The 26,814-nt window shown below is 33.6% G+C and overlaps 1 protein-coding gene across 2 annotated transcripts in view; it reads right to left on the bottom strand.

Moving 5' to 3' along the window:
* Positions 1–26,814, bottom strand: part of LOC129723412 (neuroligin-4, X-linked-like) — a 591,759-nt gene that overhangs the window by 155,677 nt on the left and 409,268 nt on the right. For both annotated transcript variants that reach the window (XM_055677612.1, XM_055677613.1), the window contains one exon: positions 4,486–4,638. In XM_055677612.1, the coding sequence (XP_055533587.1) occupies positions 4,486–4,638 (153 nt within the window). The remainder of the gene's footprint in view (positions 1–4,485; positions 4,639–26,814) is intronic.

Below are 26,814 nucleotides of genomic sequence, written 5' to 3'. Positions count from 1 at the left end.
TTCTAAAAAATGGAAAAAAAGCTATTCTTTACTTTACTTTACTACTAGTCTTTACTGAATCATTATTTATTAAAGTAGTTTTCATTGAGAACCTTTACGACATATAAGCTGGGAGCACACCCCCTTTGTGCTGTATGACGAGCTCGAGACGTTTATGGAAAAAAACGACGATACGCGACTGTCGCAAGGCAAACAGTTCCTCATCAGAAAACACTCCTTGCCTACATGTCGCAAACAACTTCACAACGACAACGTCGCGGTACTCTTTCATCATGCGTATCAAATGGAACAAAAGTCGACACCATGCGCGTCAGTTATATATGAGGCTAAAGCTGACACCAATAACAATAAATGCACATGCTGCGCACCTACACAACGATGAAGGGTTGTATTCGAACTTATTGAAGAATAGCGCAGGTATTGATACTGCAGCAAAGAGTTCGTCAAAACGTTATGCGATATAAACAGAAACGAAGGCAGTAGAATTCTACAAGAAACTAAACGAATGTCATGCAGTCTTCGTGTCGCAAGCCGAAATGTGTCGGGATAAGGATGAGGAATCTTGACCGATAAACGTGAAGCGATTGATAGTTGAAAACAGTGCTACGATGAACACCAGATTGGCGTAGAGAAAGAGGATCAAGACGGTAGAAGGAACAGTTTTATCAGCACAGAGAACGAAGGAGAGATATCTCCCTCCACAATTAGTGAAGTTAAGGATGGTATCAAACAGGTTGAGAACAACAAACCAGCTGAAAAAGATGGCATCGCAACGGAGTTTATCAAACTGGGCCCGGATTGGTTGGCTTCCCGTCAGGATCTGGGATGCTGACCTGCTGCCGGAGGAGTGGAAGGAGGTAGTGGCATGCCAAATATACAATGCATGCCCAATACAAGAAGGAAAGAAGGGAAATTGGAATGTGAGGACTACCGAGCGATCACGATTCACAACACAGCCTACAAAATGCTCTCCCAGATCATCTTTCGCCGTCTCTCGCCGCTACCGAGAAGGTTTGTGGTAGGTTATCAAAGCCGGTTTTGTGGATGGGCGATCAACAACGGACGGAATCTTCACATGTCGTGAACATCCCCGCTCACTACCTTTTTATCGAGTTTAACTGTCGACCGTGTAGAGTTATGGAAATTTATGGACGAAAATGGTACCGCTGCCGAACTAACAAGACTGATCAAGGCCGCGATGGATGGTGTACAGTGCTGTGTGAACATGTGTGAGCTTCTGAAACATGCAATGGACTTCGATAAGTCTTTCTTGCCTTCTGTTCAACAATTGGCAAGGATGAGTTCGAAGGGTTGTAGTATTCGTATACTTCATTGGTATCCGCAGACAAAAAAAGGAAAGGTTAAGTGGGACGCCCAGGTATTTGAGAATGAACAACTTCTATTGAGACTCGGTTATGCTATACAGAGGGTAGAGAATCGTCAAATTATTTTCAGATTGTCTTGATTGCCATAATCTAAACACATTTTGGAGTGCATTTTGTTTCGATTGCTCAGAGAAACTTCAGACTACTGATCAGGCTTGTATTGTTTTCCTCGGAGAAACACTACCGTGTAGGAGATTGTCTTTCACAGCGAAAACAACTGATTTAACATTGAAGGGTGAAGCGAAACACTTGCTTGAAGCGAACAGCGAACCGTGTGCAGCGCTCATGTTGGACAAGAAGTAAACGGTGCCCTTCTCACATATTGAAAGAATACCAAGCCTGCTATTGGTTCTAATAGAGAATAGATATGCATAGAGATAGAATGATATTTTTGCTATCAGTTTTATATCATCTCAGATATGTGAATGCTAATGCATCAGCCAACAAATTCCAAACCAGTCACCGTATACCCTTCTGTCAGTTTTACCAATTCCCATTGACAATTTTTCGTATATATGGAAAAAAATTAAAGCACTACATTCAGTGTCATCCGAAAAAGCTGCGAGTTTCAATTTAACCGAATCATCGTAATCTTAACTTAGACAATTTGAACATTCAAGCTCTCAATGCTTTTCTGGGAATGTGCTGAGTTCTAAGTCAATGAAACATGAAAAAATAATTTCAAAATTTCAATAAACTTTCCTTCTACCATCCAGTGGATCAAGTGGGTTTTCAAAACTAGTGCATGAAACGCTGTTAATCGCTATTCCCCCGATACACGGTTAGTACGGTATCGGGTGGCGTTTTGCCACCCTTCAGGAATGAAGAGACTCACATACATTGAAGCAAGTGAGAAATGGCATATTGCATTCATTTCCTTCTCCATCAGTTTTCAAAATCCACCTTGTCTTCAATGCCGGACAGACGTTATTTATTTTTGGCGAATTTTTTCCTAGCCCAAAACTAAACCGGAAGGCTTACGAGAGTCTGCAGGAAGTGAAACTGAGCTAGCTGCCATTGCAGTGGAATTCCCCGCAGGCCCCATTTTTATTTTTCATTTAGATGAACGACAAAAACAGACTTGATTTAGTTGTTTGTACACTGCCTAATGCAGTATCGAAAAATGAAAATAAAAAACTACTAGATTTGAATCAGATCAACTCTCTAGCTTTTTCGGGATTTCTGCCCGATTCTCTGCCCCGCGAAAAGTAACTTCAGCTGAGCTGAGCTGCAGTAAAATATAACACCGTTCTCGAAGTGAGAAAAAAGTTTGCGATAAATTGCGCGTTTGCCGCGAACGAGAAAAAGTCCACTTTTCAACTGCGAAGGACAGCCAAACAAATACAGTTTTAAACGGGTGCACTTTTTGGTTCCCGAGTGTGCAATTGTTGCCACTCCGCGGGGCGAAAACCGGACACGTAGTGTACGAGGGGAAACGAAAACCCATTGAGCCTGGCGGAACAATTTTAAAACTTTCTGTGTCCCGAGCGGACCACATCTACCGGGCCACACATGTGAAGCTCCACACTTTCGGGCCAGTGAAAAATGTGAAATTCAGACAAAGATGAAGTTTCGTGAGAAATTAAAACGTGTCCTACATGCGGATTTTTATCGCCTGTTCCGTGTGTGATTATCGCCGAGATTTATGGGCGTGAGGAGTTCCATTTTTCACACAACTGATGGCGTGGGTTTTTGCGGATCGGAGATGCACTTTTTCGGGGCGAGCCAGTTCGCCGTTGCATAGGTTAGGACTGGGTTGTGAATGGTGGTTTGAATGCAGAAAAAGTCCTATGAATTACCAGACACTAGCTGGGAACGTCGCCAAATGATGTACAAGATCATTTTTTTAATAGAAATTCAACAGAGAGACATGGAAAATTGGATTATAAATATATGAAGACAGGATTATTTTTTTACGGTTGTAAAGAATTTTTTTTTAAAATCCTCTCTATCTGTTGGTTGAGTTTTGTGCACCAAGCTTTTCCTGTTCAATTCTACAGACGTCTGATGAAGAGAAACAAGTAATAATTGAAATAAATTTAATAAACATACACCCCCGGGATTGAGGACCAGTCCTATGTAAATTAAGTCCGCTTGGGAAAATATATTTATTGCAGCACATGAAGCTGTACACCTCAACAGGTTTCGAACTGACGTATGCTAGATAAAATCATAGAGATGAATTATTATTAGATTCTCTAAAATAAATTCCAACAACTTGCTAGTTGCTGATATGAAGTTTCTGGAAAATGTAGGCCCTTCCACCGTCCGGTGTCACTATGGAGACGCATGGTTATAGGTGAGCAAAATCAAAATAACAAATTTCAGGCAAGGTTTAAAAACGAATACTTTACAAAACAACATTCACATTCATAATGGATCATTTCTTAAGCTCAGCCTCGAAAATACGATTAACAATACTACACATACCTGTAAGCTCCAACGTAAAACAGCGACCACCAGTGCAACTCATAAACATTTCCGGCGAATGTAAACAGTGATAAATGATTCAAAACACGTTTCAAAGCTAGCGAACTAACGAACAGAGCGGGTAACTAGCAGAACCACTCACCGCACTATGACTGTTCTGCGTTCTACCGACAATTATCACCTTGCACCGTCTTCTAGCCGCTTTCGGTAAAACAAATAGTCTCATGACCGTAAACTCTTGTTGAAAGTGGCCACCAACGAGTCGTTCGAAGAAAATTTTAAGCTCACCGTAAGCCAGACAATATAAAGTTTTATTTTCTTTTTTATTTCCAAAAGTTACAAATTGCACCAGCTGAGTCCCCTGCCGGGGTGGTGGATAGTAAATGATAATCACACCTTATTTTGCGATTCGGTTGCTACTGTTTCCTCGCGGTTGGCTCCGTTTTTAAATTGAGAGAATATTTTGATATGACAGCTCACTTCTCGTTCAGATGTCCTTTCGCTTAATTCAAACAACACGTTCAGTGAAACACGGACAAGCTTCCCAGCATAAACGAAAAACAACAATAAATCATCCAACTGTGGTAATGAATTCGGTGAATAACGGTAAAGGCCAATAAGATACCCGAAAGAGGGCCTCGCAGGTTTGGGACAGAGGTACAACACTTACCAAGAATTCCTAAACGAAAATTGACTGTAACAACGATCACGTGACCGTAGCTGGCCAGTATGGAGCCGTCGTACGGATTGCCGGAGCCCCAGTCGTACGCCTCGCCGTGAATGTAGAAGAAGATGGAGTAAGGTGCCTCCAGCCCTCGGCTTCCTGCAAATAACAAACAGAAAGAAATATCGAGTCTGATGTTAGATATGAGTTATTTAACTTTTCTGTCTGTTGGTACATTATATTCAGTTCGTGAAATAACTGGAGCATATTTGGTTTTGTGGCGGTAAAGGTTCGCTATAGATGGAGCGCTGCTGGCAACCAGATCTCCTAAATCATAATAAAAAGGCATAAAATCGCGATAAAATGCTTATATGCGTGAGAGCGTCTAGGAAAAAATCTTTTGAATTCTTAACAGTTGTTTCTCGGGAGTTTATGAAAACAAACTGTTGTAATAAGCTTCGTAATGTAGACAGTTGACTCGCCAACGATCAAAACGACTAAAAACGTTAAAAAAATTGATTAGCTCAGATAGAAACAAACTAGTTATTATTTAATTGGTCTTAAAACAAATTGGCGGGGAAAAAACATCAAAAATTTCCGATTTCTCAAAAATTAAAATATGTTCAAACCCGTGGAAATCGCATCAAACTTCATCAGAAAATCACACATAGAACCCAAGGCAAAAAAATTGTTGCACTGTGTAATCACTGATCGACAAAAACGAAAAAAATGCCTTAGAAATCTCGCCTCGCCCTAGATTAAAACAGGTTGACAATGACTGTGAATTCTCCTAGCCGCCCCGGACGTTCGTTAACAGGTCGCATATCAAGCGCTGCCGTGTTCGTCGTTCCTTTATTTGGTCGGCGTGCGACCAGACCGAGCCAAGCGCCATTTTCTTAAAAATTGAGTTATTAGCACCAGTGGATGTGCAAACTGATGATCTATGTTCCATTAAAGAATGAAATCATTTGAACAGTTCATAGGCGTGTTATAGTAAAAAATCTCTGTTGCACTTTGTAAAAAGAACGAAATTGCGTACGACCAGAGTGAACCATAAACACAGACGTGGTATCTTAATAAAGTGATTGTTTGTGATTTAAAAGCTAACTTTGCGATTAATTTTAATCAGTAACTGATTTCTCCGCTTCGGACAGCTCATTAATACGACTGTCATTAGAATTAGATAAATAAACAGCCAGGTGGTTTTCGTAGAGCCGAATTTCGTTTCAATGGGCACATCACTTTTTTGCAAGATCTTGTTGAGCCAGACCGAACCAAGTGCATATTATTTCCATTTGATATTTTTCAAATAATATTAAATTTTTTCTTGTAACAAACGTCAGGACTGGGTCAATATACGTTAAATCAATAAAATTAGACAATACCCGCTTCAAAATACCAGAGCATTTCATATTGATACTATCTTAACACTTAGCACTTGGTGCGCTTTGGCACCAAGAAATAGAGCAACAGAAATAAAGCTTTGCTTGTCTATCAGCTGTATAATTTCTGATACAGATTGGACTGAGAGATAAAGCAGCGTCGATATCTATATACATTACGTTTGACTAGTAAGAAAAATTAGCTATTTTAATAGACAAGTTGATATGTTGTAGTAAATACGTTTGACCAGACCGAACTGAAGACCAACTTTTAAAACTTTTGTTCGACCAGAGTGAACTGAGTGCATAGGTGTCAAAAATAAAAAACTGAATATTTTATCAATTATTGTTATTTTTCGTGTATTTATGATAAAAAGACATTCATTAAGCCCTGTTCATTACATGTTTGCACTGAATTAACAATAAGTTCAAACACGATTAATTTATGGGTGGTCAAACTTCAGTCCTAATTACTCAAAACAATGTGTTTGGCGCTTGACTCGGTCTGGTCGCACGCCGACCATTTACTGGACAGATTTCCGGGTTGACCAGTGAAGTAATTTGAGTTTAAATATTTTTTGATTTTTGCCACAAATTTTCTACAATTCATTATAGATAAACTTTTTTTCTTCTCTACTCTTGTTTAATTTTGCTTTTTATTTTCTTTTAAATTTGGCATAGTTTAAAATTGTTTTGTGTTAATTTTTTCTCGTTATACTATTACAAACTGATAGATAACAAATGTCCTGCTTTCATTATGGTTCCCTTACAACATGTGCAAATAGCTCAAACGGCGACGTCATCTCTCATATTGGTCTACTATTTTATCACCAATACTAAGTTAGTGAAAAAATGTGAGGTAAAATTCAAACTGAATTTCTTATAAAACAATAAAAGTCGAACAAATTGGGTAATATTATGGGAATCCATGATATATGAATGTATAAAACGAATTTACTATGATAAAAAAGTCAAAATATCCAAACGTGTCAATAATATGTGAAAAGTCAAAAAAAAATTTAATGGTAATTATATATTTCTCCAATTTTTTTCACTAAATATAGTCTATGTTGGTTGTACTTTTAGTTGAGCAGTTACAAAAAAGTAGAACTACTTGTTGTCAGTGCGTCTTGAACTGTCCTACAGATCAGACGTTTTTTCGGTTGCTTGTGGACTGGTCTTTGACTGCCTATAGCTTCAAAGTTTGTGTTTTGTCAGTGTGTCTTTTAAAGATTACCTGAAAGTTATTTCCCATCAGTCTTTCTCAAGACTACCTACTTTTGAATTTAACATTTGTTTTAACTTTTTTCGTATCACCCGAAATGGCTGGACGGAAAAAGAAACCTCGCATCGCTGCGGGGAGGAAAAGAGAGGCATCTCTTTCTGACACATCGAGTGTCTGTAGTGACAATCCTTTTGATATTTTGCCTGAGCAAGAAGCTGGTGAAATGGAAGTTATTAATAATGAAACTATACAAAATATAAAATCTTTAAAAAAGGAGAAAGTTCCACCTATTGTGGTAACTATTTCTTCTGAATTTAATATATTCAAAAAGGAACTTTCAACGTTTGTTTCTGACGTTAAAGTTACCTATCAAATTGGCCGTAGAGGTGAATGCCGCTTATTAGCCGACTCAGTAAAGGGTCGTGATCGTCTTGTTCAGTATTTAACTGACAAGATGTACAAATTTTTTACATATGACACCAAGAACACCAAGCCGTTCAAGGTTGTCTTGAAAGGTCTCACCAACGATCAAACCGTTGATGAGATCAAACTTACTTTAACAGAATTACTTGGCATAGCCCCTACCCAAGTAATTCTAATGAAACAAAAATCACGAGGCGAAAACAGTCAGAGAACTGGAATTTCCCTTGTTAATTATTTAATTCATTTTAACCGCAATGAGGTTAACAACTTAAAATTTTTTGAAAAAGCACATGCTTTGTATAATGTGCGTGTAAAGTGGGAAATTTATAGGAAGTATGGCGGAGGTGAAAAGCATATCACCCAATGCCGTACTTGCCAACGTTATGGCCATGGTTCCAAATTCTGTAACATGGACCAAAAATGTCTTAATTGTGGAGACTCTTCTCACAAAAAGGACACATGTCCTGTGAAAGAGAGTAAAAATTTTCGCTGTGCGAATTGTAACGGCAACCATATGTCAAATTTTTATCAATGCCCAGTCCGTTTAGCAATTGTTAAGGCAAGGCAAGGTAAACAAAATTCAATTTCTCAATTAAAACCAACTTCAAAACAAAATTCTCCAAGCGTACCAGTGACGCATAGTTTACCTACTCCTTTGCATACCCGTTTAACTTATGCACAGGTTACAGGTAGTTCGAACATTATACCGCCTAGTGTTGGTAGTTCGAAAATGACCGTTAATATGGGTAAGCAAAACAGGCTAGAAAATAATTGTACACCTATTTTTTCTAATGTCAACTGTAAATAATGTGCATATTGCAATTATTACTGAAACCGTTTTGAAACCTAACATAAAATTAAAATATGATCCCAATTACGTGGTTCATAGATATGATAGGATTCAGGGTTCCGGCGGTGGAGTTGCAATTGTTATTCATCGCCGAATCAAACATCGTGCTCTTCCCCATCTTGAGACGAAAGTTATTGAAACTTTGGGAATTGAAGTTCAAACTGAACTTGGGATTTTATTTATTGCGGCAGCATATTTACCATTTCAATGCACACGCGAGCTCAAAAATTATTTTAAAGGTGATTTACAAAAACTCACCAGAAATCGTTCGAAATTTTTCATAATCGGCGATTTTAACGCTAAACATCGTTCATGGAATAATTCTCAAAGTAATTCCAATGGCAAAATTTTATTCAACGATTGTTCTTCAGGATACTATTCTATTTTGTCTCCGAATAGTCCTACATGCTTTTCTTCTGTAAGAAACCCTTCAACAATTGATTTGGTGCTTACATGCTGACTTTGATTCTGATCATCTTCCAATAACTTTTTCCTTATCACATGAATCAGTTTTAAACCCTATGACCTTTGTTTTTAATTATAACAAGGCTAATTGGGAAAGATACAAAACTCATATTGAGAGAAATTTCAATAATGAGCTTGATTTGCAAAACGAAGTGAATATTGATTCCGCTTTGGACGCATTAAAATGTGCAATTGTTGATGCCAGGAATTATTCTGTTCCAAAGGCTCAAGTGAAATTTGATTCACCAATAATTGACGAAAATCTTCAACTTCTAATTCGTTTGAAAAATGTCCGCAGACGTCAATATCAACGTTCTCGTGACCCTGTTTTTAAAACTATTTATAAAGATTTACAGAAAGAGATTAAACATAGATTTACTCTTCTGAGAAATCAAAATTTTGAGACTAAAGTTGAAAAATTGAAACCATATTCAAAACCATTTTGGAAGCTGTCGAAGATTCTTAAGAAACCTTCAAAGCCTATTCCAGTTTTAAAAGATGGTGAACGTTTTCTTGTATCCAATGAACAAAAGGCTCAAAGACTTGCTCAGCAGTTTGAGAGTGTTCATAACTCAAATTTGAGTTTTGTGAGTCCAATTGAAAATGAAGTCACACGTCAATTTGATTTAATTTCTTCCCAGAATTTTTTACCTGCAGAAATAATTGAAACTAACTTGAATGAGATTAAATCAATTATTTAAAATTTCAAAAATATGAAAGCACCTGGTGACGATGGAATCTTTAATATACTAATCAAACATCTCCCTGAGAGCACAATGGAATTTTTAGTAAAAATTTTCAATTGCTGCTTCAAAATTGCATATTTTCCCAAATTATGGAAAAATGCAAAAATTACTCCCATTTTAAAACCGGATAAGAACCCAGCTGAAGTTTCAAGTTATCGCCCAATCAGTTTGCTTTCTTCAATAAGTAAACTGTTTGAGAGAATTATTCTTAACAGAATGATGTCACACATCAACGAAAATTCAATTTTTGCAAATGAACAGTTTGGATTTCGCCATGGGCATTCCACAACTCATCAGTTGCTCAGAGTTACTAATATGATACGAGCTAACAAATCTGAAGGTTATTCCACTGGAGCTGCTCTTTTAGACATAGAAAAAGCATTCGACAGTGTTTGGCATAAAGGTTTGATTGCGAAATTGCAAACTTTTAATTTTCCAATTTTCCTAATCAAAATTTTAAAAAATTATCTTACTGATCGAACTCTGCAGGTTGTCTATCAGAATTCAAAATCTGATAGATTTCCTGTCAGAGCAGGTGTACCTCAAGGTTCAGTCTTGGGTCCAGTCCTGTACAACATATTCACTTCAGATCTTCCTGATTTGCCTCCAGGATGCACAAAGTCATTGTTCTGCGATGACACAAGCATTTCCGTAAAAGGAAAAAGTCTTCGTGTCATATGCAGTCGATTGCAGAAAAGTTTAGATATTTTTTCTTCCTACTTGCAAAAGTGGAAAATCTCTCCCAATGCTTCTAAAACTCAAATGATAATTTTTCCGCATAAGCCTAGGGCTTCTTGCCTCAAGCCAAACAATAATCACGTTGTCAAGATGAATGGGGTTATTTTAAGTTGGTCCGACAAGGTTAAGTACTTGGGACTAATATATGATAAAAAACTTATTTTCAAAGAGCACATTGAGAGTATACAAGCCAAGTGCATCAAATATACGAGATGTTTATATCCTCTCATTAACAGGAATTCTAAACTTTGTTTAAAGAACAAACTTTTGATTTACAAACAAATTTTTAGACCAGCAATGCTTTATGCTGTACCGATCTGGTCAAGTTGCTGTTCAACAAGGAAGAAAACGCTTCAAAGGATTCAGAATAAAATTCTGAAAATGATTTTGAAGCGTCCTCCTTGGTTTGGTACACTCGAATTACATAGACTTACTGGTGTTGAACCATTAGAAGCTATGTCAAATAAAATTATTAACAATTTTCGACAAAAATCGTTGCAATCCTCAATTGCTACGATAAGCTCTCTTTATAGCCAATAAGTTAGCAATTAAGTTAGTTGTAAGTTTACTTCCCCTTTTCTGACAAGTAGGTTTAAATCCCTACGAATGATAAGTCCTAATTGCGAAAGCAAACAAATCCCAACAATTAAAATTACAAATTTCTAACAGTGTTGAGAAGTCACCATTTGTGATTGGACACACATACTCATTATTTACTAATATTTATCATAAATACTTAAGCTACTAACAAATCCCCCCTTTAAAAAAAAAAAAAAAAAAAAAGAACTACTTGTTATATACTGTCCGACGTTTCGTCACTAATCAGTGACATCTTCGGGTGATTTTGTGAGGATTTATTACCGATTAGAAGATTGCATGGGCATGATAAACTGTTCAACAAATGCATGTAGGTATATTGATTTGTTAACTATTTTTATTTTCATTAAATTAACGTACAATTTTTATTATTAATACTGGTCGACAAAAACGATAAAAGTGTTGCCCTAAAACTCGAAACAGCCGCCCCAGAAGGATTTTAGCTTTTTAACCATTCCTGTGAATTTTGGTACCCTTAGCCATCAACAAAAGGCGCCAACTTACGTGAGAGTTCTCACAGTAATTGCTAGTTGGTTTCGTTGCTTCAACGTTATGTTCCTAGAAAACTCATATAAGCCTCTGGAAAACATGTTAGCGGCTGGGGACATCAAATTCACAGGAATGGCTGAAAACCTATAATCTTTCATTTTTTTCTAGTTTAAGCTTTAGGGCCACATCTGTGCTGATCAGTGTATTTTTTTTTAATTTGTTTCTAATTTTGATTTGATTGTTTTTAATCTCTCTCACCTATTTTTCAATTATTTTTTACTTATTTCCAATTTTTTTATTTGTGTTGAATATTTTTAGTTTAGTTTTTTAATTTTATGATTTCCTTTTTTTTATTTATTTCATTTTAACAGCTTTTAATTTTTTTAAATTTTTTTTCATATAATTTTTTTTTTAATTTTATGAATAAATTATAGAACGACCATTACCTACGCAGCACAAAAATAACTATTTTGGACGCCCTCTCCTTTTGAATAAATCTGCAAAATTTTCCGCATGGGTTGCAACGCTTTGCCCGAAAGCAACTCCCCGCCCCTTTCCCTTTCACCAGAAGTGTTACGTGTTCTATGTATGTTCCTTTATGACATTTCAGCTTAAGATAATAGTTCTATTATTATTTTATTTTTTTTTTATAATCGAATCCGAAAGTATATGGGTCATTCCATACGAAGTGACCACGAAAAAGCACAAGCATGAACACGAACATCACAGATTTTGCTCAAAGTTGGGGGAATTATTCATCTACTGTCACTTTGGAAAAATCCCAAATTTGGTGTCGATTGGAATACCCCCCGCTCTGTGGGACCCCCCTGTTTATTGCAAAGTCACGCATTTTTTGTCCAAAATCTTTTTTTCTTTTTCTTACAGTTCATAGACGTAAGATGTCCGAAAAATTCTGATAGATGGTTTTTGAAGAAAATAAACAAGGAATCCAGAAAAATATGAGTTTTGACCGGAAGTGTTGCCAGATAAATAATTTTTGTATTTGAAAAGTAAATTTACATTTTGCGGCAAATGCAGGCATGTTGATACTAAATTTGATAATTTCATCTTGTTCCTTGGAAAATTTCACATAAGAAACAACTATCATCCTGAAGTAATATGAGCCAATCTCGAGATATAACATTTTTACGAAAAAAGTTGTAAACTTCGTACTGAATTTTTTTACAATTTATAGACGTAATACACCCAGAAAATAGTAATAGGTGAAATTTGAAGAAAATAAACCAAGGAATCCACAAAAATATTATTTTTGACAGGAAGTGTTGCCAGATAGATTATTTTTGTATTTCAAAACAAAATTTGCATTTTTCGGCAAATGCATCTAATTTTATTTCAAATTTGTTGGTTTCATTGTATTTTTTGGAAAATTTTACGTGAAAAACACTTATCATCCCGTGGTAATATGAGTCAATCTCGAGATATAGCATTTTTACGAAAATAGTTCTGAATTTCGTGATTAATTTTTCGTAAAAATGTTATATCTCAAGATTGGCTCAATTACCACGGAGTGGTAAGTGCTTCTTACGTAAAATTTTCTGAGAAACACGATGGAATCATCAAATTTAAAACAAATTTAGATGCATTGGCCGGAAAATGCAAATTTAATTTAAAAATACAAAAATAATCTATCTGGCAACACTTCCGGGCAAAAACAATATTTTTTCTGGATTCCTTGGTTTATTTTCCTCAAAATTCACCTATCACTATTTTTCGGGTTTCTTACGTCTAAAATTTATAAAATAAAATAATTACGAAATTTACAAGTTTTTTCGTAAAAATGTTATACCTATCTCGAGATTGGCTCATATTACCTTGGGATGATAGTTGTTTCTTATGTGAAAATTTCCAAGAAACACGATCAAATTATCAAATTTGAAATAAAAATGGCTGCATTTGCCGAAAAATGTAAATTTAGTTTTCAAATACAAAAATAATTTATCTGGCAACACTTCCTTGGTTTATTTTCTTCAAAATTCATCTATCAGTATTTTTCGGACATCTTACGTCTATGAATTGTAAGAAAAAGAAAAAAAGATTTTTGAGAAAAATTGCGCGACTTTGCAATAAAGAGGGGAGTCCTGGAGAGCGGGGGGTATTACAATCGACACCAAAATTGGGATTTTTCCAAAGAGACAGTAGATGAAGAATTCCCCCAACTTTAAACAAAATCTGTGATGGTCGTGTCCAAGTGGCATGCACTGTAAAATTAAATACATCGAACACAGTTGTTTTTTATGGTCACCCTATTTCGAAGTTGGTCACGCAAAGTGCTTCAATTGTGCTCAAAATCAAAAAATAATCAAACCCGTGTTTTTTCGTTGGGTTGTTAAGAGGACTAGCTCCGAAATAGGGTGACCATAAAAACAACTGTGTTCGACATATTCAATTTAAAAAAAAAAAAATCATAACTTTTGAATCAGTTGATCGATTTTTAATATTTATGGATCAAATTCAAGGTAATGATTCCTAGTTATAAGAAAAAATACCAGAAAAATAAATCTGATTGCTTTTATATGCATAATGTATAAAATTATTGAAATGTTTGTCATGTTTTTAAATTGCATTTACTAAAATTTAAAAATATAATATATTTTTAAAAATTCCTCCGTTTATAGAGTCAAATATGCCCTTCATAATGAAACCAAGAGATATTTTAATTTTAATGACAAACAAATGAAAAGCGCATATTTTTTGATGAAAAACATTAATAACTTCGAGATGAATTGAGATATTCACGATATCAGCATTGAAAATTTTTTCTCTTAAAAAGCTCTTAAAGTCGCTCAAAGACAGTTTTAGGGTTAAACTTGATATAAAAAGTTAGAGCGCAAAATGTGTTTTTTCAATGTAAATCGGATGTTTTCAAAGATAGAGAAAATCTTTTCTTACAAAGTTACTTAAAATTAACGGATTTATAAAATTGTGGAACAGGTTTTTTTTCTATCTACAGAGATGAAGAAAAGTTAGATACTTGATTGCATAGAAAATTTTGGTCACCCTAATTTTGGATAATTTTTCAATAAATGCTTTATCAGATGTAACAACTGTGTAGAAGATAGTTTTTCTCAAAAATATTGCAATAGAGCTCTTGACCCAAATTTCCCCCTAAATTTTGTTTCTGGACCATTGTGCATTGCCAAATCGCTTCAACTTACGTCGAAGTGACGCCGCGTCACAAATGTCAAAAATGTCAATAATGTCAAATATGACAATAATGTCATAAATGTCAAAAATGTCAAGAATGTCAAAAATGTCATAAGTGTCTCATATGTCAACAATGTCAAAAATGACAAAAATGTCAAAAATATCAAAAATATCAAAAATGTCAAAAATGTCAAAAATGTCAAATATGTCAAAAATGTCAAAAATGTCAAAAATGTCAAAAATGTCAAAAATGTTGAAAATGTCAAAAATATCAAAAATGTGAAAATGTCGAAAATGTCAGAAATGTCAAAAATGTCAAAAATGTCAAAAATGTCAAAAATGTCAAAAGTGTCAAAAATGTCAAAAATGTCAGAAATGTCTGAAATGTCAAAAAATTTAAAAATGTCATAAGTGTTTTATATGTCAACAATGTCAAAAATGACAAAACTGTTAAAAATGTCAAAAATGTGAAAATGTCAAAAATGTCAAAAATGTCAGAAATGTCAAAAATGTCAAAAATTCAAAAAATGTCAAAAATGTCAAAAATGTCAAAAATGTCAAAAATGTCAAAATTGTCAGAAATGTCAATATGTCAAAAATGTCAAAAATGACAAAAATGTTAAAATGTCAAAGATGAGATAGCCATAAATGTAAATGTCAAATATGTCAAAAATGTCAGTAATGACAGACATGTCAGAATGTCATCAATGACAAAAATTTCATATGTCATAACTGTCCTTTGTCATAAAAGGCAAACATATCATAAGAATCATTAACGTCTTAAACGTCCTAAACGTCTTAAATGAACGTCATAAACATTATCAACATCATAAACCATAACGTCGAAAACTTCATGAACGTCATAATTCTCATAAACGTCATAAATTTCGTAAACTACATACACGTCATGAACGTCATAAATGTCTCAAACGTCTAAAACTACATAAACGTCATAAAAATCATGGCGTCAATGACATAAACATCCTAAACGTCAAAAACATCATTAATATATGTTTTATATACGTCATAAATGTACAAAATTTTATTTTGTTGATGTCGTTCTATGCTGTTGATTTCTGCTGATTTTCAAATGTACTATGTTTTGTTCTGCTGAATCCGTGCACTAAATCAATGAAGTCCTTACATTTGATTTTTGTGCTGTACTTTACTTGAAAAAGTTTCTATCTTCATTATAGCGTTGCCTTTAAAATGGCCGATTCAGTGATTAATCCACATAGAAGTGATGAGAAGAATTTATTTTCTGGAGGCCAAAAACGTCAAAAATGCCATAAACGTCGTAACCATCATAATTTTCATAAACGTCATAAATGTCATAAATGTCATAAATGTTATAAATGTCATAAATGTCATAAATGTAATAAATGTCATAAATGTAATAAATGTCATAAATGTCATAAATGTCATAAATTTCATAAATGTCATAAATGTCATAAATGTCATAAATGTCATAAATGTCATAAATGTCATAAATGTCATAAATGTCATAAATGTCATAAATGTCATAAATGTCATAAATGTCATAAATGTCATAAATGTCATAAATGTCATAAATGTCATAAATGTCATAAATGTCATAAATGTCATAAATGTCATAAATGTCATAAATGTCATAAATGTCATAAATGTCATAAATGTCATAAATGTCATAAATGTCATAAATGTCATAAATGTCATAAATGTCATAAATGTCATAAATGTCATATATGTCATAAATGTCATAAATGTCATAAATGTCATAAATGTCATAAATGTCATAAATGTCATAAATGTCATAAATGTCATAAATGTCATAAATGTCATAAATGTCATAAATGTCATAAATGTCATAAATGTCACAAATGTCATAAATGTCATAAATGTCATGAATATCATAAAAGTCATAAATGTCATGAATGTCATAAATGTCATAAATGTCACAATATCATTAATGTCATAAATGTAAACGTTAGCTACGTCATAAAAGATAAATGTCAAAAATGTCATGAATGTCGTGTATGTCGTAAATGTCATATATGTCATGTATGGCATGATAGCCACAAATGTCATAAGTATCATAAACGTCACACAAATCATAAATTCCATAAATGTTATATATGCCATAACTGTTATAAATGTCATAAAAGTTATAAAAGTATAAATACCATAAATAACCAAAAAGTCTTTAATGTATAGGTGTCATGAATGTCAGATATGTCAAACTTCATAAACCTCATAAATGCCATTAACATCATAAACGTCGTAAACGTCATAAATTTAATGAGCGTCATAAACTTCATAAATGTCATAAACGTCATATCTGTCATAAACGTCTTAAACATCATAGACCTCATAAACGTAATTTACATCATAAACGTCATAGCCGTCATAAATGTCATAAATGTCATAAATGTCATAAATGTCATAAATGTCACAAATGTCATATATGTTTACAATGCCATAAATATCAAAAATTCCAACGATTTGAAAATTTTTAAAATGTCGATAGTTTTAAAAATTTCAAGAATGGCAAACAAACGAAAAAGGAACAATAATAACTTTGAGTAAATTTGAGATACTCAAGATGTCAGAATTGCTAATTGTTTCTTTTATAAAGCCCTAAAAGTTGAACAAATACAATTTTAATGGGAAAATTTAAACAAAACGTTTGAGTGAAAAATGTGTTTTTTTAATCTAAATTTATCACTTTCAAGAACAAAGAGAAACAATATTTCTTCAAAGTTGTTCAGGTGAAATTTGAAGAAAATAAACCAAGGAATCCACAAAAATATTATTTTTGACAGGAAGTGTTGCCAGATAGATTATTTTTGTATTTCAAAACAAAATTTGCATTTTTCGGCAAATGCATCTAATTTTATTTCAAATTTGTTGGTTTCATTGTATTTTTTGGAAAATTTTACGTGAAAAACACTTATCATCCCGTGGTAATATGAGTCAATCTCGAGATATAGCATTTTTACGAAAATAGTTCTGAATTTCGTGATTAATTTTTCGTAAAAATGTTATATCTCAAGATTGGCTCAATTACCACGGAGTGGTAAGTGCTTCTTACGTAAAATTTTCTGAGAAACACGATGGAATCATCAAATTTAAAACAAATTTAGATGCATTGGCCGGAAAATGCAAATTTAATTTAAAAATACAAAAATAATCTATCTGGCAACACTTCCGGGCAAAAACAATATTTTTTCTGGATTCCTTGGTTTATTTTCCTCAAAATTCACCTATCACTATTTTTCGGGTTTCTTACGTCTAAAATTTATAAAATAAAATAATTACGAAATTTACAAGTTTTTTCGTAAAAATGTTATACCTATCTCGAGATTGGCTCATATTACCTTGGGATGATAGTTGTTTCTTATGTGAAAATTTCCAAGAAACACGATCAAATTATCAAATTTGAAATAAAAATGGCTGCATTTGCCGAAAAATGTAAATTTAGTTTTCAAATACAAAAATAATTTATCTGGCAACACTTCCTTGGTTTATTTTCTTCAAAATTCATCTATCAGTATTTTTCGGACATCTTACGTCTATGAATTGTAAGAAAAAGAAAAAAAGATTTTTGAGAAAAATTGCGCGACTTTGCAATAAAGAGGGGAGTCCTGGAGAGCGGGGGGTATTACAATCGACACCAAAATTGGGATTTTTCCAAAGAGACAGTAGATGAAGAATTCCCCCAACTTTAAACAAAATCTGTGATGGTCGTGTCCAAGTGGCATGCACTGTAAAATTAAATACATCGAACACAGTTGTTTTTTATGGTCACCCTATTTCGAAGTTGGTCACGCAAAGTGCTTCAATTGTGCTCAAAATCAAAAAATAATCAAACCCGTGTTTTTTCGTTGGGTTGTTAAGAGGACTAGCTCCGAAATAGGGTGACCATAAAAACAACTGTGTTCGACATATTCAATTTAAAAAAAAAAAAATCATAACTTTTGAATCAGTTGATCGATTTTTAATATTTATGGATCAAATTCAAGGTAATGATTCCTAGTTATAAGAAAAAATACCAGAAAAATAAATCTGATTGCTTTTATATGCATAATGTATAAAATTATTGAAATGTTTGTCATGTTTTTAAATTGCATTTACTAAAATTTAAAAATATAATATATTTTTAAAAATTCCTCCGTTTATAGAGTCAAATATGCCCTTCATAATGAAACCAAGAGATATTTTAATTTTAATGACAAACAAATGAAAAGCGCATATTTTTTGATGAAAAACATTAATAACTTCGAGATGAATTGAGATATTCACGATATCAGCATTGAAAATTTTTTCTCTTAAAAAGCTCTTAAAGTCGCTCAAAGACAGTTTTAGGGTTAAACTTGATATAAAAAGTTAGAGCGCAAAATGTGTTTTTTCAATGTAAATCGGATGTTTTCAAAGATAGAGAAAATCTTTTCTTACAAAGTTACTTAAAATTAACGGATTTATAAAATTGTGGAACAGGTTTTTTTTCTATCTACAGAGATGAAGAAAAGTTAGATACTTGATTGCATAGAAAATTTTGGTCACCCTAATTTTGGATAATTTTTCAATAAATGCTTTATCAGATGTAACAACTGTGTAGAAGATAGTTTTTCTCAAAAATATTGCAATAGAGCTCTTGACCCAAATTTCCCCCTAAATTTTGTTTCTGGACCATTGTGCATTGCCAAATCGCTTCAACTTACGTCGAAGTGACGCCGCGTCACAAATGTCAAAAATGTCAATAATGTCAAATATGACAATAATGTCATAAATGTCAAAAATGTCAAGAATGTCAAAAATGTCATAAGTGTCTCATATGTCAACAATGTCAAAAATGACAAAAATGTCAAAAATATCAAAAATATCAAAAATGTCAAAAATGTCAAAAATGTCAAATATGTCAAAAATGTCAAAAATGTCAAAAATGTCAAAAATGTTGAAAATGTCAAAAATATCAAAAATGTGAAAATGTCGAAAATGTCAGAAATGTCAAAAATGTCAAAAATGTCAAAAATGTCAAAAATGTCAAAAGTGTCAAAAATGTCAAAAATGTCAGAAATGTCTGAAATGTCAAAAAATTTAAAAATGTCATAAGTGTTTTATATGTCAACAATGTCAAAAATGACAAAACTGTTAAAAATGTCAAAAATGTGAAAATGTCAAAAATGTCAAAAATGTCAGAAATGTCAAAAATGTCAAAAATTCAAAAAATGTCAAAAATGTCAAAAATGTCAAAAATGTCAAAAATGTCAAAAATGTCAAAATTGTCAGAAATGTCAATATGTCAAAAATGTCAAAAATGACAAAAATGTTAAAATGTCAAAGATGAGATAGCCATAAATGTAAATGTCAAATATGTCAAAAATGTCAGTAATGACAGACATGTCAGAATGTCATCAATGACAAAAATTTCATATGTCATAACTGTCCTATGTCATAAAAGGCAAACATATCATAAGAATCATTAACGTCTTAAACGTCCTAAACGTCTTAAATGAACGTCATAAACATTATCAACATCATAAACCATAACGTCGAAAACTTCATGAACGTCATAATTCTCATAAACGTCATAAATTTCGTAAACTACATACACGTCATGAACGTCATAAATGTCTCAAACGTCTAAAACTACATAAACGTCATAAAAATCATAAGCCTCATTGACGCCATAAACATCCTAAACGTCAAAAACATCATTAATATATGTTTTATATACGTCATAAATGTACAAAATTTTATTTTGTTGATGTCGTTCTATGCTGTTGATTTCTGCTGATTTTCAAATGTACTATGTTTTGTTCTGCTGAATCCGTGCACTAAATCAATGAAGTCCTTACATTTGATTTTTGTGCTGTACTTTACTTGAAAAAGTTTCTATCTTCATTATAGCGTTGCCTTTAAAATGGCCGATTCAGTGATTAATCCACATAGAAGTGATGAGAAGAATTTATTTTCTGGAGGCCAAAAACGTCAAAAATGCCATAAACGTCGTAACCATCATAATTTTCATAAACGTCATAAATGTCATAAATGTCATAAATGTTATAAATGTCATAAATGTCATAAATGTAATAAATGTCATAAATGTAATAAATGTCATAAATGTCATAAATGTCATAAATTTCATAAATGTCATAAATGTCATAAATGTCATAAATGTCATAAATGTCATAAATGTCATAAATGTCATAAATGTCATAAATGTCATAAATGTCATAAATGTCATAAATGTCATAAATGTCATAAATGTCATAAATGTCATAAATGTCATAAATGTCATAAATGTCATAAATGTCATAAATGTCATAAATGTCATAAATGTCATAAATGTCATAAATGTCATAAATGTCATAAATGTCATAAATGTCATAAATGTCATAAATGTCATATATGTCATAAATGTCATAAATGTCATAAATGTCATAAATGTCATAAATGTCATAAATGTCATAAATGTCATAAATGTCATAAATGTCATAAATGTCATAAATGTCATAAATGTCACAAATGTCATAAATGTCATAAATGTCATGAATATCATAAAAGTCATAAATGTCATGAATGTCATAAATGTCATAAATGTCACAATATCATTAATGTCATAAATGTAAACGTTAGCTACGTCATAAAAGATAAATGTCAAAAATGTCATGAATGTCGTGTATGTCGTAAATGTCATATATGTCATGTATGGCATGATAGCCACAAATGTCATAAGTATCATAAACGTCACACAAATCATAAATTCCATAAATGTTATATATGCCATAACTGTTATAAATGTCATAAAAGTTATAAAAGTATAAATACCATAAATAACCAAAAAGTCTTTAATGTATAGGTGTCATGAATGTCAGATATGTCAAACTTCATAAACCTCATAAATGCCATTAACATCATAAACGTCGTAAACGTCATAAATTTAATGAGCGTCATAAACTTCATAAATGTCATAAACGTCATATCTGTCATAAACGTCTTAAACATCATAGACCTCATAAACGTAATTTACATCATAAACGTCATAGCCGTCATAAATGTCATAAATGTCATAAATGTCATAAATGTCATAAATGTCACAAATGTCATATATGTTTACAATGCCATAAATATCAAAAATTCCAACGATTTGAAAATTTTTAAAATGTCGATAGTTTTAAAAATTTCAAGAATGGCAAACAAACGAAAAAGGAACAATAATAACTTTGAGTAAATTTGAGATACTCAAGATGTCAGAATTGCTAATTGTTTCTTTTATAAAGCCCTAAAAGTTGAACAAATACAATTTTAATGGGAAAATTTAAACAAAACGTTTGAGTGAAAAATGTGTTTTTTTAATCTAAATTTATCACTTTCAAGAACAAAGAGAAACAATATTTCTTCAAAGTTGTTTCAGTGCAGAAAAATTTTTTTTTTCATCTACAAAGGTGAAAAAGTTAGATACTTTGTTTCATCGAAAATTTGGCTCACCCCAATTTTTGATATTTTCTCATAGGGCGCTTTATCATTTGTAATGACATTGTAGAATTTTTTTTCTCTAAAATATTGCTATCAAGCTCCAGATCCTAATTTCGTGCGAAAATCGGTTTCTGGACCATTCTGCAATGGTTTTTCGAAAGATATTGGATATAATTGAGTAAAACGTTTTATGACATAATAGTCAGCTTAAAGTTGTTGATGTTAGTACGAATGAGATCAACAATTTATCAGGTAACCTGCTTTTCCAACTGATTTCGAATCAACATATTATATCACCGCCGAATTGCAGACCAATTTTCCACTCGTGCCCAGCTTGAGTTCACTGCAGTAGAGTGCACAAAAAATAATCGATCCTGTTTTATTATCCTGAATCAGTTCGAAAACCGACGCCATTGTTGCAGTCAGTCACCGAAGTCAACGCAGTCATCGATAAGAGTGTTGCATTGCTTCCAGGTGAGCTTCCCTGGAAAGTATTTTTAAACCATTTTTCGATCATTACGCAGCCAATTTCCCCGTACCAGCCGGAGCGCTCTTATCGAGATTTTCATCCTTTACCGTTTCCATTCGAATGCTTAATGGTAACCCACTGTTCTTTCGTCTGCCACAAAACCGCACATTTTTATCCCACATCAAATGATAAATGATAATTGAATTTCAACTTCAACATTTTGGTTTCTCTATCATTTACCTTCGCCGGAAATGTTTGTTGGAAGATATTTTCGTTCCCTTCTGCTGCGGTTCGACACTAGAGAGCAGCTCAATCTTCGAACGTGTCTTAAGTTGTAACGGGAAACTTTTGGTTTTTCCCGGAAAGAAGCGGTCGGGCGAAGGACAATTTTCGGTCAGCTTTGGTCAGCTTTCGTAGCTGCAGCTGGAGCTCCCGTGGCTGGCTTCTCCGAACGGAAACGATCGCTTCATACAAGATAAGCATAATAGGGCTGTATTTACTTTTTCGGTGAAAGCAATCCGAATCCGAACACTGTCTGTCACGGCTTTCGTTGCGCTTGCGATGCGGTGCGGGCTTCGGTGCGGTGCGGTGTGCGGTGAAGAGCAAAAGTTAATCAAAAAGTTTGAGTTTGCTTGTGCTTGTGAAGGAAACGGAATGCAAAACGACTCGGGTTTGTTCTGTGTCAGTAATTATGATATTCAAGAGAGAAATTAAATTACCAACTTTTTTTTTCTTCTACTTCTTCACCGGATGATGTGCGTTGGAAGGAGCTTCGAATTGAATACTGTGTTTGTGACATGATGATGGGGTTAATCTTGTTGAAAAGTTGTGTCGTTAGCTTGTCTTGGAGTTTCTTGACCTATCGGTAATATTTCAACACAGCTGTGAACGTCGTCATTTGGCTGCTCATTTTATTCAGGGCATGATGAACAACCGATTGCATAATGAACTAAGCATAGAGCACAGAAGAAAAAAAATCTTACGAAAATACTTGTTTACCAGCGTGAGGAATCGGTTTTGGCATCGTCATCTTCTCGATCATAATTTTCCTCTGATAGGCATTTTGCATTGCAAAGTAGCTCTTCATTTTAGCGGCGCACGCTGGGTAGGTTCTGATCTTGCGAATGACGAAGCCGTTTCCGGCTGACTTTTCTCTGCTGGAGAAGGTGGTGAAATTAGCCGTGAAACGAAAATTACATACAAAATGTTGATTATTCTAACAAATCTGAATAACGTTTAAAGGATTTTTATAAATTTACTCTTAAAAAAATAGTTTTTTTACCACAACATCAGGTTGGGTGATTAGGTTTATGGTTTCTGCTTCGAGAAAGCAGGATACCGCTCCTTCACTGATTGAATGAACCGCGAATGCAAAATGCTGACAGCGGAAAAAGTTGTCGTGTATAGCATAATAATTTTAATATGTTTTGCTGACACAGACGATCAGTTGTTATCGTCTGGGTACCCGCAATAGGGTGGGTCATGAATTTTATATTTCCAGCAAACGTTAAACTGAACATGAACATTGGTTTGATGGAGAAATCTCACTCGTGAGACGTAACCTAATAAACCGTTTTGGGGAAGAAAACGGTAGTACATAACCGTAGGGAGAGACGAGAATTCTAAGCAATGAATGACTTGTGAAACTCGTTTAAGCAAATTGTCATCCTTTAATAATAAAGATGCTGCATGGATCTGTTGTGAACGTTATGCGGGTGTAGGAAACCTTCAGGTTCATGACTTTAGCCAACCGAACAGCAAACTATCAAAAAATTCAAAAATATGAATAAGTATACTGAAACCAGTCCACACATTCATTCATTTATGATCAAATTTTTAGGATTGACTTCAAAAATGTATGATTCCGCAATTTCAAAGATATATAATTTAAGAAGCTGACAGATTTACACTTTAAACGCAGATGACAAATACAAAAGAACAAAATACAAAAGCTCAGAAGTCCATCATTCAGCAACTAAAATGAAATAACCATGCAATAAAAATAATATGAATTACTTTCGCAGTGCGAATATTGCCATTAGATGTCTTTCTACCGATCCGTATGGTTGGGTAGGGCTTATGTAGCAAATTGTCTTTGTTATCTCTCGTACTAAAGAGTTAACTTGTGGCTACCACCCCAGCACAGAACCAATAAACACATCGGCACAGGTTAGAAAGTGTGAAATTCTAAGTTTTATATGATCCATAGCCATCCGTAGTCTCACATAAAATTTTCGTGTATGAGCTTAGACACAAACTATTCTACTAGTTAGAGCACTTGTAGCGCAATGTGTACTCGCTGCTTCAATCTCAATCTCAACCACTTTATATCGAGGTCACCAAAAAATCTGGGCTCCTCAACCCAAAAAAAATATAAATCTTCAAGTGCCCCTAAGCCTGATGGTTTTCATAAGGTTAGAAAAAGCTTGCATCCTTCTACCCGTGACTGTGCAAAATTTGCAAAAACTAACATTTTCGAGTGGCTTCATCTGTGTAACAAAACTAGCAAAGAAAAATACACCCGAGGGAGTGAAGTGGCGTCGCTTTTGTTAATGATTCGAAAAGTACAACTAAAAAACCTTTTTTGATCATTGTATATTTTTTCATAGAAATTCATGTTCCTTCTACAAAGGACGGATGACGATGCATAATCGCTATTTATTTCACCTCATTCGAGTGAAATGTAATTTTTTTAAGGTAGTTTTATTTGTCTAAGTAAGCCGAATGAATTTTGCGAAAAAAATTACGATAAAAACAAAAGACTGGCAACCCATATGGAGTGCACTAGTCTTAGTCATGTCAACACCATATGAAGTGGATCATGGTAAAAGTAAATCAAAATCGGTTAGAGAAAAATCATTATGACCAACCTAAACTTTATCATGTCTAATGCTTAGAGTTTTTCTTTTAGAGATAATGGTAGCTGATAGTGCACGTATTTGATCACCGCAGCGTGACAGCCTGTAATTCTGTAAACGCTGAGCGAATTTGTCCTAGAGCTCAAACTAAAAAAATATAGCTTTTCATCCGTTCCTATTATTTCCCATGTAACACACGTTGATATAGAATAGTTGACGTTACCTATTCCATGACATGTCTATCACCAGAAAAGCGCAAAAATTGAAGGCTACTAGAACAAGTACCGATACTAAATGAAGTATTCGATAAATGCATCAAAGCAAGTCAACTTGATAGAATGAAGTGACAAAATACATCTCGAGTACTGAAACGACAATGCGCAAATCTGACAACTGTTGACCGGCGCATGCGCAAATGTGTTGTTATGCGCAGTGCAACTAGATCGACAATCGTTTTTTATCAGTGGCAGTTTGAATTGATTATAAATTGACAACGAAAAATAATATTCAACCTTTCAAAATGAGATGTTTCCTTCGCTTGAATATCAAAATTGTTTTCGCATGTTTCAACGTTATCTGGACGTAACATCTAATAAAACTAGAAAACATTGTTAGACATACGATAACACAAATTGAAGTGATATTGGCTACACTGCAAATGTTTTGTTCATCTTCTGATGGCGCATTTTGATCCGCTTCGGATGAATATAGATATTACTCAAATAAATAAAATATTAATTTGATCAAGTTTACGTTGGCTGTTGAATGATACGACCTTTGTCCTAAGAAAAAGCACTTTAGAGGTACGTAGTGTTGTTATTAGATGGTTCAATGACTTACGAAAAGAAATAGTGAGGATATTGTTATTGTTGAACTCATGTTATTAAAAACATCTCCGAAACCAGAAAAAACGAGCTTCTTTTAGAAATGCGGTTGTATTACTGATAAAATACAACTTCAAACTTAGTATAATAAACACAAATTTTCAGTTGCGCTTGTGGTACACTTACTTATATGACTACTTTCGTTGTAAATAATTTTCTAACATGTTTGTGTGTTACTTGAGTTTGGTACCCTTAGTCAACTTGGAAGTTAGAAAAGTCTTCATTGACTTAAATAATAGTTTTACGTAAGCAAGTAATTATTTTGCGACTTTTGACACACATCCGAGCTAGTCTAGGGGCACTATTATTCACAGGACTGGATAAAAGGTATAAACTTTCATTATTTTTCAGTCTGAGCTCTTTAGCAAAACCTTTGTAAAGCAGAGAGGGGGCACTATTAAATCGGTTATTGTGGCCCAGGAATGTTTTGACATCGTAGCGACGATAGTAAGTCAATCAGTGCTGATAAAAGTCATTTTCCCCAGCAAAATTCTTCGAAAATTACAGCCAATCATTTTCAATTTTCTTTTCCAATGATCGCACCACTCTTTCAGATAAACTAGATTTTTGTCGTAGTAACGTGCTG

The sequence above is a fragment of the Wyeomyia smithii genome, chromosome 2, assembly GCF_029784165.1.
Source record: "Wyeomyia smithii strain HCP4-BCI-WySm-NY-G18 chromosome 2, ASM2978416v1, whole genome shotgun sequence".
NCBI classification, from domain to species: Eukaryota; Metazoa; Arthropoda; class Insecta; order Diptera; family Culicidae; genus Wyeomyia; species Wyeomyia smithii.
This window is presented reverse-complemented; position numbering and strand designations above follow the sequence as displayed.